This window comes from Crocodylus porosus, unplaced genomic scaffold (assembly GCF_001723895.1).
Source record: "Crocodylus porosus isolate Cpor-Errol unplaced genomic scaffold, CroPor_comp1, whole genome shotgun sequence".
Lineage (NCBI taxonomy): Eukaryota > Metazoa > Chordata > Crocodylia > Crocodylidae > Crocodylus > Crocodylus porosus.
In genome coordinates, this window is record NW_017728910.1 from 19892885 (window position 1) to 19912091 (window position 19207).

The 19207-nt window shown below is 41.8% G+C and overlaps 1 protein-coding gene across 1 annotated transcript in view; it reads right to left on the minus strand.

Annotated features, from left to right (window-relative positions):
- Positions 1-19207, minus strand: part of CCDC39 (coiled-coil domain containing 39) — a 34832-nt gene continuing 15625 nt past the window's right edge. Inside the window, exons 10-20 of the mRNA XM_019532770.1 lie at positions 16572-16766; positions 15664-15828; positions 14277-14414; positions 11530-11738; positions 9831-9954; positions 7823-7982; positions 6489-6595; positions 3893-4033; positions 2459-2638; positions 2011-2099; positions 1-395 (exon numbers count right to left, since the gene is read on the minus strand). Of these exons, the coding sequence (XP_019388315.1) occupies positions 227-395; positions 2011-2099; positions 2459-2638; positions 3893-4033; positions 6489-6595; positions 7823-7982; positions 9831-9954; positions 11530-11738; positions 14277-14414; positions 15664-15828; positions 16572-16766 (1677 nt within the window). The 3' untranslated portion in view covers positions 1-226. The remainder of the gene's footprint in view (positions 396-2010; positions 2100-2458; positions 2639-3892; positions 4034-6488; positions 6596-7822; positions 7983-9830; positions 9955-11529; positions 11739-14276; positions 14415-15663; positions 15829-16571; positions 16767-19207) is intronic.

Sequence of the window (19207 nt, forward strand, 5' to 3'; positions counted from 1 at the left end):
TTAGAGACAGTTTCATTTAATGTTGTATTTGTTAATTTGTAACGCACTGCTTCAGGTAGTTTAGCATGAATCTTTACTAGCAACTAAGTTAAAAAACATATCTTAATACAGTAAACATTTCTATGTTAGAAGATCTTGATAAATAACGAAGAGAGCATTAAATAATTATTAAAATAATGTAGAAGCACTGCTAATGGGATGTGAACACTCCACAATAAAATTCAAATTATTTCAGTTTTTTTCTGCTGCAAAGGTTACTTGAGCTGCTAGCTGCACTAGAGGACCGTGAACTAGCACCAGTAGCTGAAGCAGGAGGACTGATTGACAAGCTCAAATCTACAACTTTAGGTAATGATACTTGAGCAGAAACTGAGCCTTTGTTGCTCCTGGATGATCTAAAAAAGGCAGAAAATGAGATTAGTATGACATCTGAACATTTTAAAGACAAAACTTTTTTTTTTCCTGATGGCTGCTAGATGTCCATTTAAACCATGACCGTGGAATAGTTCCTGTGCAGAGGAACAAATGCAGGGGTGTTGATTTATTAGAGGTATTCAACAGGAGAAAAGTATTTAAAACTTGCACAGCCACACACCCATGTGTTGTTATTTAACTGGGAAAAGGAATTGAATGTAAAGCTGCTAAACTACAAGCTGCCAGTAGAGAACCCCAACAGCAAGGAAAATAGTTGTGTCCTCTGAAACTAGGCGTACACAGATACATTTTTTGGGCCAATACCGATGGTCGATTTATTAACAAACCATATTGGCTGATATTGATCCAGCTGCAGATATGCAGCCCTTTCAGCTTGGAAATCGGCTTGGAAAGGCTGCTGCTGCTGTGGGCTGGGGCTGGGGGGCTCTTCCTGGAGGGGGGTTGGACTGAGGCTGCACTTGGGGTGGGCAGCGGCAGTGCTGGGAGGGGCTGTAGAGTGAGCTGTGGCCACCCCAGAATTCACTATGGCTCCCCTCCCAGCGCTGCCATCGGCTGCTCTGAGTGCAGCCCTGTCCCTAGCCCTTCCTACGTGCACAGATTTGGGGCCGCACCCCCCCCCCATGCCTCCCCTGGGGTGTACACAAGCAGAAACTGCTCCCTCTTCCCTATGCCACCCAGACGAGCTGCTCTTAGCTCTGTCCTGCACCCTGCCCTGGCCAGGCAGGGCCTGTTTCAGTCATAGCTCCCCTCTTCCCTCACTGTGGGGGCCTCAATCTGCCCCCCTCCACACCCCTTCCCCCCCACAACAGACTTACAAGCCGAGCACTGCTCACCAAGCTTCCAGGTCGCATTTCTGGCTGTGTGCATGCACACGGCATTTATCAGCAACATTATCGGCTACATCAGCCAAAAACAGCCGATTGTCGATAATGTCAATTTTCCTTTTATCGGTGCCAATATGATACAAACCGATGTATCCGAGCACTAGGTGCAGCTGGTGAACTCAGACTGATAGGGCGGTGAAACATCCCACGGGGTGGGTTTTGCAGCTGGTCTGCTACCAGCTGCCTGCAAATCTCCACCCCCGCAGGCTGCTCCACCAGTCTGAGTTCACCAGCCACGCCTGTGGTACACCTTTATCTGAAACCATTTAAAAATAAATGTGTTCGAGTGGAAGTGGAAAAGCAGGAGGACAGTGGAGGAAAGGGAAGCATGGAATGTGACAAAACAGCAGGGTACAATGACTTGGGCATATTTGATACCATTATTATCTTGACTTGAATTGGATTGAACCAGGCTAGGCAGACAGAAGACATGTCCATGCATCTAATATGACAATTCCAAGTCAAACTGATACTGGCTCTTTATTAGAAGGATGCATAGGACTTGAAGGAAGGAAGAAATATTCTTTTACTAGTCAAAAGAATGAGCTAGTAGGACGAGAAAGATAAGGGAGCTGGAAATAAGTATAAGGAATAGCAAATTAGCCTTTCAAGGTACACAGAACCAAGTTCTACCACTCAGGACAGTATCTGGGTGAATTTTTGGCTAAAAAAGGAAAAGCTAAACACTTACCTGCCAGAGGCCGCTGAACTCTGAGAAGAGGATGATCGAGAACTGTGACTACTACCACTGGAAGCAGCTGTAGGAAGTTCTAAACCAGACTAGAAGATAAGAGATTTTATTGATCTCTTATTGAAGGATCAGATATAATGGGGATATAGAAGCCAGTTAAAGCATGCAAATCTTTGTATTATCAATACTAATAGCAAGAGTTAAATACAACTCTTATTTTTTTTAAATAGCCCTACTTTCTTATGAAACAGGCAGAGTTCCTTGGAATCACTGAAGTAACTACATTGCAATGCTATGGTTTTTTTGCATGAAGCAGATTTGTTTGGTAATCTTTTATTGGGCCAACCATTTAGCTGGGAGAGTTGATGGACTAACTAGCACACAGAGCCCTTCCTTTGCTGTGTTGAGTTGGGTCCGGTTTTTTTGGTATGCCAATTAATATTTTTACCTGTTGAAAGTATGCTTCAAAGGGTTTAATTAAGTCAGGATTTGCTTCAAGAACATCCACCAACAACTTGTCAATGGTTCTGTTAAAATCTTTCAGTTCGCGGAGATCAATGTCTTTTTCTTCCTGTGTTTCTGTTTTAGTTTTCTTTGAAGATCGAACTTCTCTGGATAATCTGGAACACTGTCACAAATTAGCAGTACATTTTTGGTTATCTTAAATCCCTTTTGGAAAGTACCCACTAAAAACTGTTCAGATCAGTGAGACCACAGCATCTTATAAGGAATTATGTTGCGGAATATAAAGCTATAGCAAACTTAATGTTGTGATAACAAACTGAAAATATAACACATGTAATATATTAAATGCAGTGTAACTTAAGAGAACAGGCTGTTACACAATACCAGCAGTTACAGGTTATTGTACTATATGAAACTTTGAAAGAATAGTTTGTTAAATATGAATAGATACAAGTTAGTAAATAAAACTGCTGTTTAGTTGGGGATGTACTGTATTGTGAAAAACAGAATTCGAATACATTTTCAAACACTCAGGCAGGATCCAGACACACAGGCATGTGCAGTTTGTGGCACCACAAACTTCTTATGTGGTGCCACAAACGGCATGTGTTGCATGTTAGACACTGTGCCATCCTGGTAATTAGCAGTGCTGGGGCAAAATTTGCTGCCAGGATTTCCCAGTACCAAATAAAATTCCTGGGGAAAAAAAAAAGCGGTACAGAGCACACAAGTGTTATGTGTCAGAACAAACGCAGAGATGGGAGCTGCCTGTCCTCCATGTGCTAGAGCTCCTGCGCAGAGGCACCCTGCACCCCAGCCAATTCTCTGGTTGGCTTGGGTGCAGCGTGCGTTGAGACGGGAGCAGGCAGCCTTCTGGGCTGTCTCTGTGTGCCTCAGTGCAGAGGCTCTGGTGCAGAACCCCCCCGCTGAGGCACACTGTGCCCCAGCAAGCCTCACACCAGCTGGCTGGGGCACAGTGCTTTGAGATGGGGGAGCAGCTGACTGAGGTGCAGTGTGCCTCACCACAGGTGCTCCATGTGCCTCAGCAGGGGCTTTGCAGTGTGTGGAGATGGGGGAGCAGGCAGCCTTAGCTTCCTGGCTTCTCTGCTGCTTCCTGACTGTCTAGGGTGTGGGGGCTGCCTACTGGCTAGCCTCGTGCTGAGGCAGACTTTGGCCCAGCCAGCCCCCCTGCAGTACATGGAGCAGCAGGACAATGTGTCCCACTGCAAATAGCATGAACAGGGATGTGCACTGCAGCATAAAGCGGCACAAAATTTGTGCTGCTGCAAATGCATGGCCCTGCTCACATGGACTCAGTCTCAGTGTTCACAGTAACTGACTTGAATGTAAACATGCAGTTTATTTTGTTCCTAATATCACTCACACTAATGAGTTGTCATGAATTAATTTAACCAACCTGTTTCATGATCCTTTCTAATTTTGGCTTCTGCTCATTTGTGACTTTGTTAAGCTGCAAAACATAAGCTTGTTTCTCCTCTCTCTCTTCTTGGTAGGCAGCCTCCTGTTTTAGCATGATGGCCAAAGTATTTTCCATACTCTGCAAAAATAAGCACAGATCTAATGTAATGCACAGTATTTTGAGCAGTGTTTTTAATTAGTTTAAAAAATGGTATTAACTTTAAATAGTTAATGAAGTGCTTCTGAAATTCTTCCAATATTTTATTAAAACTAGGATCTCTCTTATAACTTAGGTTGTGACGGTTAAAGGTGTGATGGGATCTGAGGCACAGTCCCATCAATTGGGCCTCCTTTTATGGATACGTGCATGGCAAGAGGTGCAATTGTGAGATCGAGGATCAGATCCCAAGTGCACCATATTGAAGTGGCAGAGTGAAGCCTGGAATCATACTCCTGGGCTCCCTTTGCGCTGGGAGCATCCAGTCAATTAATCAGGTTAATTGCATCCTAAGTGTAATGTCTGCTTGGGGCCTTAGTTTTTACTGTTAGTTGTTTTTAACCATAGCTTGTGTCCTGAAAGTATCAACATCATGAAACTAGATTTTTAATTCTCTTGCCTCTATGTCAGGTATTTATTCATAATAACTTATAACTAGGTCGTTATATATAGTTCCTATGTATGGAAACTTTCTTTTACACCTGATAACTATCAGCCCTGAATAAAATGTTCAGAAATTCCTAATGAAGCTTAGGCGCTCCTATATTAAACATTGCAGTGCTAAACATTTAGGTGGGCAATTATTTGGGCTGGAGAGCCACTTAATGAGTTTTGGTGACTGTTGAGGGTGGGGGTCTGGGGAGATGTCAGTTGATCCTATCTGACCAGCTGGTTGTTGCCAGGAGCTTGAGGGAGGGGAGTACCCTGTGCCACTCTGCTGTCATAGCTGGGGCTGGGGCTAGGTCAGGCCAGGCAGTGTGCAGACTCCTTGCCCACTCCCTTCCCCCCACCCATCTCCACCTCCCCTGACCTGGCTTCCTATTGGCACTGTGCAGTCTTGGCACTGTGGCCACCAGCAGCCAGGCCCATACAAGATAGGAAGGCAATGCAGCATGCCAAATGTCCGTTCTGCCCGCCCACTGTGATGAACTGCTGTTGCTGTGCTGCACCAAGAAAGTCAAAGGTGGCTGTCCCAGACTGAGCCCGCTGCACGGCCAGCGCAGGTTCACCTCCTAGTGCTGTGGTGGCAGCGGCTCATGGTGGCAGGCTACTCAATGTGCTGCATCATGCCTCATCCCATGCGGGCCCAGCTGCCAGTGACTGTGATACCAGGACTGCACAGCCGCAACACCAACAAGAAGTCAGATGGGGTGGGGGTGAATTTGGCCGGGGGCCAGGGCATATAAGTCTGTGTGCTGTGTGGTGCAGCCCAGCCCCGGCTGCAGCAGAGCAGCTGAGGGTGCAGCCCTCCCTCCTCGGGCTCCCAGTGGTGTTCAACAAGCTGGATACAGCTCATGGGCTGTATTTTGCCCACCCCCAATGTAGCTGCTTAGCTCCCTGGTGGAACTAACAACATCCAAGCTTGCATAGGCTGCCTAAACAATGTGTGGGGAGAGTTACAAGGTGCACTTAAGTGATATGTGAAGGTGTCCATACTAGTTCAGCAATATATCTGTTAGTGAAGTACTGCACCTGAGTTAATTAGCCCCTTTAAGTATGCTGTTGCTTACTGGGCTGGCTTTCTCTAGTCCTTTAATCATCTGAGGTATGTCTGTAATCTGCAGGGCAGCATTATGCTGATACTTTAGCTAACTATGGAACCAAGGAGAGCAAATTAGTCCAGGCATAGCACCAAGCTAACACAACTATACTGTTTTTAGCTCTGCATGCATTAGTGTCCAGAACCAGCTTGAGCATCTCTGCATAGCACAGCCTCGCATTGGACAGATATGCTTTTAGAGGTCTAAGAATGGGATTGATGATTCCAGCCCAAGAGAGCCACTTAAGGTAGTCCTCAGTAAGGGCTGAGGGAAAAGGGTGTTTTAAGCCCTATGCTGTCTCCATGCCTTTGACATCCTGCTCTAGGCTGCAGAAAGGTGCCTCCCTCTACTCAGATCATTCAACCAGGATGTGACTTCCTGCATTTTGTGTGGAGCCTGGTCTGCTAGCTGTGCTTAGAGTACTTATCTGATCCAGTACCTTAGGAACTTTAATATCAGAAACTTGGATAATTCCAGGATTAGATGACAGCTGCAAGTAGATGATTTGAGGACCTAGATTTTGGGCTTATGTACTAATTCCTTTTGTGAATTTCACAGTCACTTAACTGTCTGTCGTAGGGGAAAAAACTCAGTAGAATTCAGACTTAGAACCTTAAATCACCATTGAAAATGGAACATAGGCTCCCATGTGAATCAAGCACCTTTGAATTTTTTTTCCATTATCCTGGAGCAGTAGAAAAGGGGTATAGAGAATCACACAGATAGTACAGGAGAAATACTTCTGGAATGATGTGTAATCCTTCAGAAAAAAGATAAGAATGAGCTATGTAATACTTTGGCTTTGGTGATATACTTGGAAGTCATGTGCGTTTTACCTGAACATCCTCTTGAAGCTCCTTGGTCCGTCTTCGTTTGTATCTGAGTTTTTCATCAGCCGCTCTTTTCTCTTCTTCCAACTGCAGCTTCTCTTCATACTCCTCACCTGTGATCCCAAACAATGAAGTTAGTACAGACCTGCAAGGTGCATGCCATAACTCGTACTTATGTCACTGAATCTGCATATAATAGATGGAGTATTGTTGCCTTTTAAAACACCTACATAAAAATGTGTTCATATACAATATGCTGACATTAGGTATGGCCAGATATGAGAGAGGAAGAGTTTTCCCAGCCTGCCTTAGGACTACAGTCCTGAGTTATGCTATTCTGAGGTGGAGTGTATTAGACACATCATACCTGTAAATAGAACAGCCAGTTTGTATCTAATCTGAGGATGCCTTTATAAATCCATGTGAAGAGCAGAGTTGGAGATATAAGTCCATAATCACTTTCTGAAACAAAACCCCTTTTCTTTTCCTTTTAATTCTTTACACCACTGATTACAGTTGCCAGGAGGAAGAGAAGAAATATTTAAACATCGTACAGTTGACTGCTGAGCTCCTGAGAAGTATATCTGTTCTTTCTGTAGGTATATATCTCAGGTACTTTGGGAGTTACGCTTTTACCTGTCTACCTACTTATAAAAAATGTAGTGCTGCTACAAAAGGTGTAAACCTGAAATGTATACAACTGAAAAAACAGACTTTCAAGGAAGTGTGTCCTCAGAAGTCCTAAAGTGCTTGCTTTTAATTTGGTAACACTTTATGGGGGACATTCTCAAGATTTAAAACCTTCATTGATATAAATTCTCCACAATAACGTGTTACCAAAAATGAGACCAAAAATGACTGGACTGGTGAAGAATAATAACTTAATTGCTGCTGCAGAGCCAGCAGAGGGCACACAAGTTAAATATCAAACCCTTTCTCTACAGCTGTACTGATACCAGTGATCCAACTTCTACACAAATAAAAGTAATAGGTTTACTGTGAAGGTTCCTTGTTCAACTTCTTTCTAATTTGCCTTCCAACAGTGGTTTTGTATTCAGGACTATCCACAACCCCTGTGTGGGTGTTAATGATATGTATATATATTGTAAGGAAAAAAATTAACATTAATTTCATGTTAATGTTTTTTTTTTCTTGTACCTAATCTTGCTGTGCCCTGGCCAACTAATGATAGCAGCATGTGAATTACTCTCCCTTCTGCTGGTGTCAGCTTGTTCTGTACTCAGTGACTACAACCCTCGTATCATTACTAGCTCTAGTTTCTCTGATTTAGACTGTCATCTCCAACTCCCACAGTTAATAACCATCTGCTTTTGGCATACTTGTCTCTGTGACTTTTTTAAAAGAGTTTCGGTAATTGCTGTTGCAGTTATTAAGCACACGCAGGGTATTTTCCAGTGCTACAACTTCCTTTTCAGCTTTGCGGATCTTTGCATCCAAATCATCACCTTCCCGTTGAAGGTCCTCCTTATCCTGGGCAGCCTAGAAGTAAAACCAGATATCTCAGTTTGGTAAATGACAGACCAGATAAGATACAGGGCTGCTTGGGTAGTACTGAAACACACTAAGACAATTACAGGGCAAGAATCCTTGTGGGCAAGCAGTTAAGAACCATACATGTGGGCAAGAATCCACTTGTGAGCTCACGGTTCAGACTGGGACCTTACCTACTAAGTAGCTGGAAAGAGACTTCCAGTAAGTGGGATCCATATGAATATCCCACTGTAGGTGCACTTCATGGACTTGAGATAACAGACCTTTGATAAGGAAAAGCCTTTCTGTTCGCATGTGCCCTAGCTCTCGTTTTTCTACTAGGGCATGAGGGCTGGTATGTGTCTCCCATTCCTTAGTTTCTTTTACTCTACAGAATGGAAGTACAAGGGACTTCAAGAAGAAACGTAAGGTGGAATGCACAGAACTCCAATTCCTGCAAGATACATAACTGGTTTGTTCTTTGAAGGATTGTCCAGATGCATGTTCTACTGTAAATGACTAAAGCTAATAGCCCATATGGAAGTGGAACCTTAAAAGGTCTTATGAGAACAGCAACCAAAGCACCATTTCCCCAAATATGGCATGCAATCTGGAGCTTTTGGAGATGTCTGGTGACTTGTGAATATAGCTCCAGCTTTGCAGACATTAACCATGGAGGCATTTCTGATTGAAGCTGCAGGTGTTGTCTAAACTCTTGATGGTATGTGTGGTAATTGCTGCTAAACAGTCTGCCATAGGTGGCTCACAGTGCGCTCTGGCACGGGCAGAGGTATACTGGGAGAGTGTCTGCATAGAGTGCTGTACCCTTCATCATTACTGTGGTTAAATAAAAGTCCAGGGTCTGACTTGAAAGGTTTAGTTCTTCACAAGTAGAAGGCTAGTGACTTGCTAGAATCATGGATCTCTCGGTGTACTGGGCTGGAGAGCCAGTTCATTTGGCCCAGGTAAGTGTCTTGTAGAACTTTTCTATTGTTAACTGAATTGTCTCTGATCGGAGAAGAACAGGGCTACTCTACGCTCAAGTGCATTCAGCAGCCATGCCACAAGGAGAAGATCAAGCTTTCAGAGACACAGGGGCCAGGGTCCCAGCGACAGGAAAGAAAGGAGTGGAGATAGTGCCTCAAAGCCGGGTCCAACACAGTGGGTCTAGGCTAGAAGGCTTAGCCACGTTTATGGGGCAGGGGCCGAACAGGCCAAGGCCCCAACAGAGGTGACAACAGTCATGTAACATCTGCGAGGCATGGGGCACAGTATAGGGATGGTATGAAGTTGTGCAATTAGCCCTTAAGGAAGGAGCTCCTCACCAGGTGTTCTCTGGAGCAAAGACCTGATCTGGGGCAGCCTCTTCATTGAAAACCAAAGGAAACATCAAGATGTGGCAGATAAGTGAAGGGGAGATGGTTCCCAGAAGTAGATTGAAATAAAGGGGATTCTGGGGTGCCTCCAGAGGTTCTCGGCCACCCTGGGGATGGTGCCCCGTTATAGGGAGCCAGTTGCAGGTTATTTTAAATGCCTTGAAAAATGTCCTTTAAGTCCAGATGGGCTAAGTTTCTTGCTATTCCACATGCTGTTGAGAAAAGAAGACTTAGAAGATCCTGCACGTTGGGACCTGGGCTAAGAAGTAAGCTGTTCTCACCCCAAGATATCAAGAAAACACGTGGCCATTACCCTCCTCTGATGGGGACAATGGGTATGAGGTTGAGAGATATACCTTACTGGGTGAGAGAGTTGATTTAAGAATAAAACAGAAAACTACGGTTTAAATAGACACCTGTTATGTGACTGCCTAAGTATTGCATTGATTAAAGCATTTCAATAGTAAAGTTACTAAACTACCTTAATGACATAGTAGGTCTGAGTTTTCTCCTCTTCTCCTTCAGGAGGCATCATGACAATTGTCAAAATTTCATATCTGCGCCTCAGTTTATCAATTTTACTTAGACGTTCTTGAAATTCAGCACTGATGTGATGGGAAGAAAGGAAATGCAAAGTGAGTTCTTGAGAAATTGTTTGCCATGTGCCATTTTATCGCTGCTTCTGGCCACAGTCTGCACATGCATAGGGAGCCAACCAGGAAAGCAGTACTCCTACTTCTGGCAGGTTGGCCCATTTGCTCCCAGTCCTCCCAGCCCTAGACATCTGGTCTTCTTCCCACCCACTTCTCTTCTAACATTACTGCATAAAGTGGACAAATTTAACATTATATTTTGGATCCCTGCATCGCAGGAGGCCAGGCCATAATCCTCCCCCAAACATTTTAAGATTTGGCATTTAAGTCCTACAGCTGCACAAACTGCCCCCTGCTGATCATATCTTAATATTGCCACTGCTAGAGGAGAGTAAGCAACAGCAGGCAACAACCCCAAATCAAATTACATGGAAGTACCAATTAGCTGTGTAATTATCAAAGGAAAAACACACAGTCTGCACTCTTGGTGAGGAGTTAAGCTTTAGTCACACTAAATCACTCTAATTTCCTATTGTGTGGGGTGTGGCTAGCAGAGGGGGAATAAAAGCCTGCCAGCTCAGCTGTTGAGTGCTTGTTTTTCAGTTGGGTTTAACCACCCACAAGATAGATGTTGAGAAGTCACAGCTAAAGATTGGAGCAAATATTTTGAATCAATAATGTTATTGTTTTAAAGGGAAGAAAGTTATGCTTTTATTATAACTATCTGTTTAACAGTGTAATCAGCTAGCTAATGGGTATGTATAATATACACACATACCATTTCTAGTCTACAGGAGCTTAAAAAGCTGCCTCGAGAGACAGCTAAGAGATTCTCTGGATATTTGTGAGAATTTTTAGCTTACTGCATCAGCCATCACAGTTTCATTAAATACATGCTCCTGCTGAGAAGGTTCTCTCATCAAATGTGACTTGCTCTGATAACCAGTTAATACAATAGAGTCTGCAGTTATCTTGAACAAATGCAATAGTGGAGAGACAAGTTCAGTACCTTGCCTTAAAAAAAACAACAACCCCCCCCATGCCCCTGTCGCACAAGATTGTACGTATTTAGTTACAAACCTCTGTCAGGACTAGATGTTATCTTTCTAAATAGGCCAAACAGCATTGTCTTGTTAAGCACAGAAATGGGGGATTGCTAGCAGAGTGATGAAACACTGAGTTAGCAGTTCAGAAAGGAGACTGAAGTTGAGGGAGTTGGGCTCTGTTCCCAGGTCCTTATTGACTTGCTGTGTACTTTGTGCCAAGACACTTAACTGCTCCTCAGTCATTCTATTTGTGAAATGGGGAAAAATGCTTCCTTGTTTAAAACACTGGCATCCTCAACTGAATGGAACTATACAAAATGATTTTTGGCAGATTTTATCTTTTTGATGGTGGTACCATGGTACTTTTGAATAGAAAATTTACAGTTAGTTTTCTGAGGGAGGAAAAAAATCCAGGAACAATTGTAGAATGACCACAATTTAACCTTACCTTTGGTGAAACATATTTAATGCATTTGATTATCTTCCCTGTCTTCCACTTAAGAAAGTTGCACATGATGTTTTGAAAATGTTTGGTAGCTACCTTACGTGTTGCCGCTCCTGATCCACAAATCTTAACTGAGATTCAAGCATTGCCTTATGAACTTTAATTTCTTCAGTTCTTTCAGCCATTGCTGTGTTTAATAGTAATTTTCGTTTTTCCAGTGAGAGAACTTGCTCTGCCTTATTGTACAGTGTATCTCGAAGACGTTTCAATTCCAATTTCAGAAGATTATCTTCGACCATCAAATCCTAGCAAATGCCAAAGGACAAATAATCCCAAATTATAAGGTTCATTTTTCAAGACAAGTTTTTTGAACTTAATAATTGCAGGGAAAAAAAATCAGTTCCTTAGAAAGCACCAGTTAAGCAGTATTTCTTCTATATAATTTTAATAGAGAAATGGAAGACATTTTATCATCTGTAAGGATCTCTGTAGTTTGTGGATTTCTTCTTTCTTAATTACCTGTATTCACAGTGCTCTCAAATTCATGAGGCAAACAGTTCTTCAGTTTTAACACCCTTTAACTAAAATTTACACAAAAGAAATGCAACTTTCAAAGAGATGTTATTTCTTTGAGAAATTGTTGTTAACATTTGAGACAACAACAATTTTTATAAAGTGACAGAATGTGTACGTATCAAAAATTATATTGTAAATCAGAGTTACATTTGGAAAAAAGTTACAGCTCTATGCTCCCAGTGGATTATCTACAAATCCATTATGTAACATGCAATGAATTTTAAACTTGTGTTTTATCTCTTATATTAGGCTTTCCTATTTGTAGCTTGCTCTTTAATAGTAATTTATTATTATAATAATGAGATGTGAACAAAGATGATCCCTGAAGAAATTAAATAGACTTCAGAAAAGACTTTGTCAAGACTTTTGGATCCAATTATAACTATCTCAAGCGTATAACTTAAGTGTATAACTGCGTGGGACAGTACTTCTGAGCCAGGGTGCCCATGAGATACTTTGAAGGGAGATTAAGTAGATAAGCACAGGCTCATACTTGTCCCTGCCTGGTCAATTCCTGCTCCCACACTGCCCAGATTCTCTGCAAGGAAGTATAAGCACTATGATGTATAACTTAATTTTTGAAGTTGGGTGGGACTCAGTTCACAAGAGTTATGGAAAGATGCATTGGGTCAAAAAGGTGAGAACTACTGATGCAGGAGAAAAATACCGGGCATCCAAAAGCTTTATGGCCCATATGTCATGTATGAAATCTATGCAAGATCCATGAGAGTGAGTAGGCAGAGTTTCCTTAGTCCATACATGTGCCCACTTTCATAAGCTGCTTGCCTTTAACTTCATACCTCCAAGGAAAGGTCTTAATTTAGGGGAGGGAAGGGAGGTCAGCTGTAAGATCATTAGGCCTTTAGTTACAATCCTGCATCAGTAGTAAAAACTCATTCATTTCCCCAGGGCTAGACTGAGAGGCTCTTGTTTTACCCTGAATAATCTCAGCAGAATCCCAACCACTAAATGGTCTCTATGTACTGCCCTCCATGGATCTCCAAGAACCAATAGCTGTTAGAATGATGCTTCACCTGAGCTAATTCTGTTTAGAAGCAAGGCTTAGCCTCAGCACACTACTGCCCTAATCTCCCTAAATGTCTTCCAGTTCTGAAAATGGCTCAGGATATTTCTGTACAGTGCTGTCTTGAGCCATACTAACACACACTGGAGCAGGAGGAAAGATAGAAACCACTTGTTGTGGAGCTGTTGCTGTTCTACTTCCAAAAATTTGGGAGCATTTGTTGCCTATTTACCTCTCATCTGGACAGCATAGTAGAAGGAAGCTTAGACCCTTTTTCACTCCACTCTGCCATTATTAAGAAATTAGAAATGAAACAAAAAGGTAGCTGCCGTTTAGGTTGGGCCTACACAAAACACTTGAGGCAGCAGCAAATTAGCATGTTACCAAATCCATGCTAATGAGATTTGCTGGAAGAATAAAAGCACTTCCAAACTCGTTCTAGGGAGTGGCTTTAGAAGGCCAAGGAAAAATGTAGTTTTGCAAAATGGATGATAGGGAACAGAAGACAATGACCCTGTTTGTTCCAATGAGAATGACTTCCTCTTGCACTCTGATCCATCTAAGCCCTCCTTTGGGGTCTAAGTAGATTTGGTGGGTATATAGGCATGCGTAGAGTAGAAATAATATGAGACCAACAATAATAGGAGCCACCCAGTAATTGGCTCTGGCCAACTGCATGGATATGGTACTGTATGCCATGTTCAAATTAAGGCAGACAAGGTTCTTTGGGTAAATCCAAGTATCTTTTCTTAGACCAACTCAAATAGTTGGAAAAATTCTTCTTTGCAAACTTATCGGATTTACCCAAAGAACCTTGTCTGCCAATATCCTTAGATCAACATGGCTACAACCTACACCCCAAATGTCAGAATTAATGACATCTCAAAGAAGCATCAGTGATACACTTCAGGCAGAAATAGCTGTGGCAAAGCACACACCAAATAGACTTTGCTGCATAAACAGTTTTTGGTCAATGGTAACTGAACTCCCAAAGTAGCCCTGGGACACAGGAGGTTGTATCCATTGCACTATCAGCTATTGGAACAGTACTTTCACTTGGAGAAAGACTGCGAGACCAGGAAATGCCAAGAGATTTACCTATGGAAGACTCATGACTCAACACAAAAAAAGAGCAGAAAACAACCCCCAACCCCCTTCATCAGAAGTTTTTACGTGATTTACAATATTATTTTTTTAAAATAATCATGCATCCTACAAACAGAACTGTAAAATGTTATCATACCTGCTTGACAGCTTTAGCTTTTTTAAATTCTTTATCTGATTTGTCATTGAACAGGTTTAGTTCATCTATCCTAGCCATCACACCGCTCATTTCTTTTCCCGTCTTATCCATTGCCCTCTTCATAAAATGGATGTCACTCTGTTAAAAAATAAGTAGTTCATAGTTCATTTCAGCAGATACAGGCTGTTCAAAGTACTAGCAGTTAAAAATTAAAAGCTTTTTGGAACAGAGACCATCTTTGATATGTAAATTTATATTGCGTGTATAGCGTCAAGTCCTGATCTGTGGTACTACTGCAGTAGTTTCCTAAGCAATTACTGTTTTATCTGGGGTGCCGGATTCTTCTGACACCCTTTTATGACAACATATACAAAACTTCGTATTCACAGAGTCACAGATTTTATTATCAGTGCTGCCCTAGGTCCAGAATTGACTGTCATCTCATGCACAGAACATGCGAGACTGGACTCATGGAGCAACATGGGCTGTGGGGACAGATGAATTTGAGACCCTTGATATACAGTATGTTTTCATAAAGACATTCCATTTTAACAAGAGACTCCAAATTATGGAGAATTTATCAGAACTCTTGGAAATCTGTCCCAACCCTGGCTGTTCAAAACTAATCATGATATATTACCAGGCTTCACTGAAATGGAAAAAAATACACAAACTCTTCTTACCTAAAAGATGTCTAGATAGTTTCAAAACTGTTTTTAAAAGAGTAGCAAGTATCTGCCAAAGTGAGGTGGTAATTAGAAAAATGTATGTACACCAAAAACAAACAGAAGTCCTCAAAACGTATGCTGGAGCTGATTTATAAGCGAGTTAAGGTGAATATTGTTAGCATCTAATTACAGTATATGTATACAAATACTCTGATTGTGCGGCAAATACAAACACACAAAAAATGTCAGTCATCCACACTATGTTTATAAAATACCTTTCAAAGTAATATTTTTAAACCAGGGATTTTTAAACAGTGTTTCAGCCTGTTAACCCAAACATTTTCATTTTAAAATAATGAGGCAATTTAACACTAATTGTCTAAAACCTAATGTAGTGGAACATCGTTTTGATACCATGTTTAGTGTGCAAGAGCTCATGTCAAAAACATACAGATAAATACACAGTAGTTTATTTTAAAAGTCAATCACATCTGGAAAAGCTTGCCCTCACAATTCAAAAGTCTTCTATATGATAAAATTTCAGTTGCTCAGTAGCTTTCTTGAAAGTACTCAGGGACATATTATGAAGTTTTCCATGCAACCTAGCTGAAGTTCAGATGTTCTAAATCTTGTACCAGATTTAACAAATAAAGGGGAAAAAATGATCTAAGTTATTAGAATTCCTTAAATTCCAGAATTTGTCATTGTAAGCAAGTTACCTGAACCTTCTTGTGCTGCGTGTGTAGAAGATTATATGCATTTTTCTTTTCTTCTAGTGTTTTTTTAAGTTCAGCAACTTTTGCTTCTAGCACTTGTCTTTCATCTGTATTAACCTCCCCTTTTAGCCGTGACAATCGTCGCTCCACTTGCTGAATGTAAAAATCCTGTTAAAATTATTTAAAGAAAAAAATTAGAAAGCCTAAGCTAAACAATTAGAGCTCTCTTGATTAATGCTAAATGTTGCATGTGAACTTGGAAACTAAATTTTGGCTTTAGGATAGTCACCTAATTAAGCTATTGTTATTTTATAATTATGGCTTATAGACCGCCTCATTTTAATGTGAAACACTAACTAAATGCTCTTAAGTGAGTGGTGTGTGATGATGGCTCATAAGTAGTCTTCTAGAAGTCCAAACAAAGCACAGGCTGCACAGATAGAGTCTGCTGTAGGGAGGCTTAGAGCAGTGTTGCAATCTTATCAACATCCCCTGGTAATGGCATAAAGGGGCAAATTTTCAAAGTGGTGCATAGGAGATATGCACATAAATCTCATTAGAAAATAACAGGATTTGGACATGTACCTCTCTTGTATCACATCAAAAAAATTACCCTGAAGCATCAATAGTTCAGAGGAAAATCGATTTGGTAAACTAACAAGAAGAACTGCAGACACAAAAATGATTAAGTATACACACATACACAATGTAAATCTCAGCAAATCTTAGCTGTTTCAACTTAATTCATGCATCTGGGGAGATGGAACAGAGCGCATCATTAAGCACTGAATATTTCAGCAACTGCATTCTCTAAGCAGTTAGCAAAGTTTAAAAAAATCCAAACGTTACTCATGTGTCAGCCCTAAAGAAAATTATGAAGAAAATTAACTGAGAACTAGCAAACCCCTTACCTGATTGTAAGTTATTTCTTGTTGCTTTAATGCATCCGCGTCAAGTTTGCGTAACCGACTGTTTAGGTTTTTAAGTGATGCTTGGCTTCCCTCAATTTCTGCTATGAGACACTTTTCCTTCTCCTGCTGTACCTGTAACTCCTGAGTTTTCTTGAAATGCAGTTCTTTCAACTGGCTCATTTGAGTTTCTTTTTCCTGATGACAGATTACTCATTAAGCACACAGTAATTTCTGAGCAATGCCTTTTGAAGACATGCATGTGTCTTTATCATTTATAGAAAAAAAACAGAGTTCAGATATTTTATACATATAAGGTAACAGAAATCTCAGAAATAGTATGTTGGTAAAAAAGTATTTGATTTCAAGGAATAATTAATATGTCTTTAAAACTGACATCCTTATTCCATTATTACCAAAGTGCCATTGCTTCCTTTTTTTTTTTTTTTTTTAAGAGACTGCTATCCCTTCCTCTCTCTCCTCTCGCTCAGCAACCTATTTCTTTGCCTCCTTCCATCCGCACTCCTCACTGCCTTCCAGTGCATAGCTATAAAATACTGCTGCACTATTTTTACTGATTTCTTTCAAATGACTTATTGTAGGCTTTTACAAATAGTGTATTATGACTTACGACAAGCTATATATGTATAGGTGGATTGTTCTGTTTTACAACTTATTCATACATTTTAAGGTTGCTATCTCCTTTTTTTTTTAATCTGCCCAGACCTGAATTGGTTTCTGTGCTATGGCTGATACCATTAGCAACTAAAGGAATGGAAAGAAATAAGTTCTTGGTCTGCTTTAGGTGTTCAAGAGGTCAGCAGTAATAGGCCTAAATCTTGAATTCTGAGCTCAAAAGGTATTAAAAAAAATTCAAGGTGGGAGGGGGGTAGATATAGGGAAGGGAAGATAAAATGCCAGGACACACTTAATTAGGTCAATAAATAGATCACACTTTTGAAAGAGTCACCTGGATACCACATGAAGAATTGCTGCAGTATAAAAAAAAATCCCCACCAATCTCACACCATTAGTTATGACATACCATCCTTTCCTGGAACTTACTGTATAAAAAATATCCTCAAACAACTGCAACCCATACTAGGAGAAGACCCAATTCTTAAAGAGATCTTTCTAGAGCCACCCATCCTAGCCTTTAAACACACCAAACCTCACCACCTTGTATGCTTTGAAGCAAACTTCCTATGGCCCAAGCACACTGAATGGATCCAGACCATGCTGGGACAAGAAATGTAAAACCAGCCAATAATCTCAACCACCCTCACAATAACTACCCTCCACAATAAAACCACTGGGAAAATTCATTGGAAAATTGCAGCAACATGAAAATGTAATATGAAACGTGCATACAGTTATTAAGTGCCCAATCATCCAGAAGAGCACAGCAAAGCATGAAGGTGGCATGTACTGCTGGTGCTCTGTAGCCAGGGGGCCACTAGAGATCCCAGCATGCTTTCCAGGGGCTCCCATCTCTGGAGATTACTGAAGACAACCAAGTGGAGGGCAACAGCACTAATCAGCTGGCCATCCAGGGACCATGCCCATGCAGGGACTCCCCTCTCCCCATTTAGCAATGGGAGTGTCCAGCCATGGACTGCTTGGGTCATTTCCATTACCGTAGAGTTATCAGTTGCGTTCCCACCCAAAATGGATTCCTGCCATTGTGTGCCCTGTAGCTCCAGATCCAGCAGGTCACACGTGCCATAACTCCTATCAGCAGAGACTCAAGACCTGCCAATACTTCTTCAGCAAGCTTGTTTAGTTCCTGTGCAGGCTAGTGCACAGTACCATACATGTCCATATGCACATAACTGAAGCCCTGGTCACGCATGTACCAGCCTTGTTCCCTTTTAGTGTGCCAGCCAGCAGCTATGTGGCTGATGCCATCCTGGATGCCATGGAGTTAGGGGTGCTCAGGGACCATTTACAGACCATGTTCTGGCACTCGAATGCATGTAGCAAAAACACTGACTGGTAAGAATGAATCATCCTGAGGACCTGAGATAAGAAGCAGTGGAAATTCAGGATGTGCTAGGAGAAAACCACCAAACTGGCTCCCACTCTTGAGAAACAGGGCATTGATATGGAGAAGCATGCTGCTGCTGCCATCACCATTTGGAGGCACAGAACTGGATTCAAGTGAAACTGCCAGCTTGATTCAGTTTGAAGAATCAGCAAAACTATCTCCAGAGTAGACTCAAATTGGGCAGTAGATTTCACAGATATTCAGGTTGGAAGGGACCCCAGAAGATCATCGAGTCCAGCCCCCTGCCCCAGGGGCAGGAAGTCAGCAGGGATCATAGGATCCCAGCAAGATAAGCATCCACATGCATCTTGAAGGTGTTCAAAGTGAGTGCTTGAACCACCTCCGGCGGCAGTCTATTCCAAACCTTGGGGGCTTGGGCAGTGAAGAAGTTCTTCCTTATGTCCAGCCTGAATCAGTTGCGGTGGAGTTTGTGACTGTTCGATCATGTCATCCCTTGGGGTGCTCTGGTGAACAAACGTTCCCCAGATCCTGGTGGTCAACCCTGATAAACTTATAGGTGGCCACCAGATCACCCCTGAGCCTGCGCTTTTCCAGGCTAAAGAGTCCCATGGCTCTCAGCCTGTCATCGTAA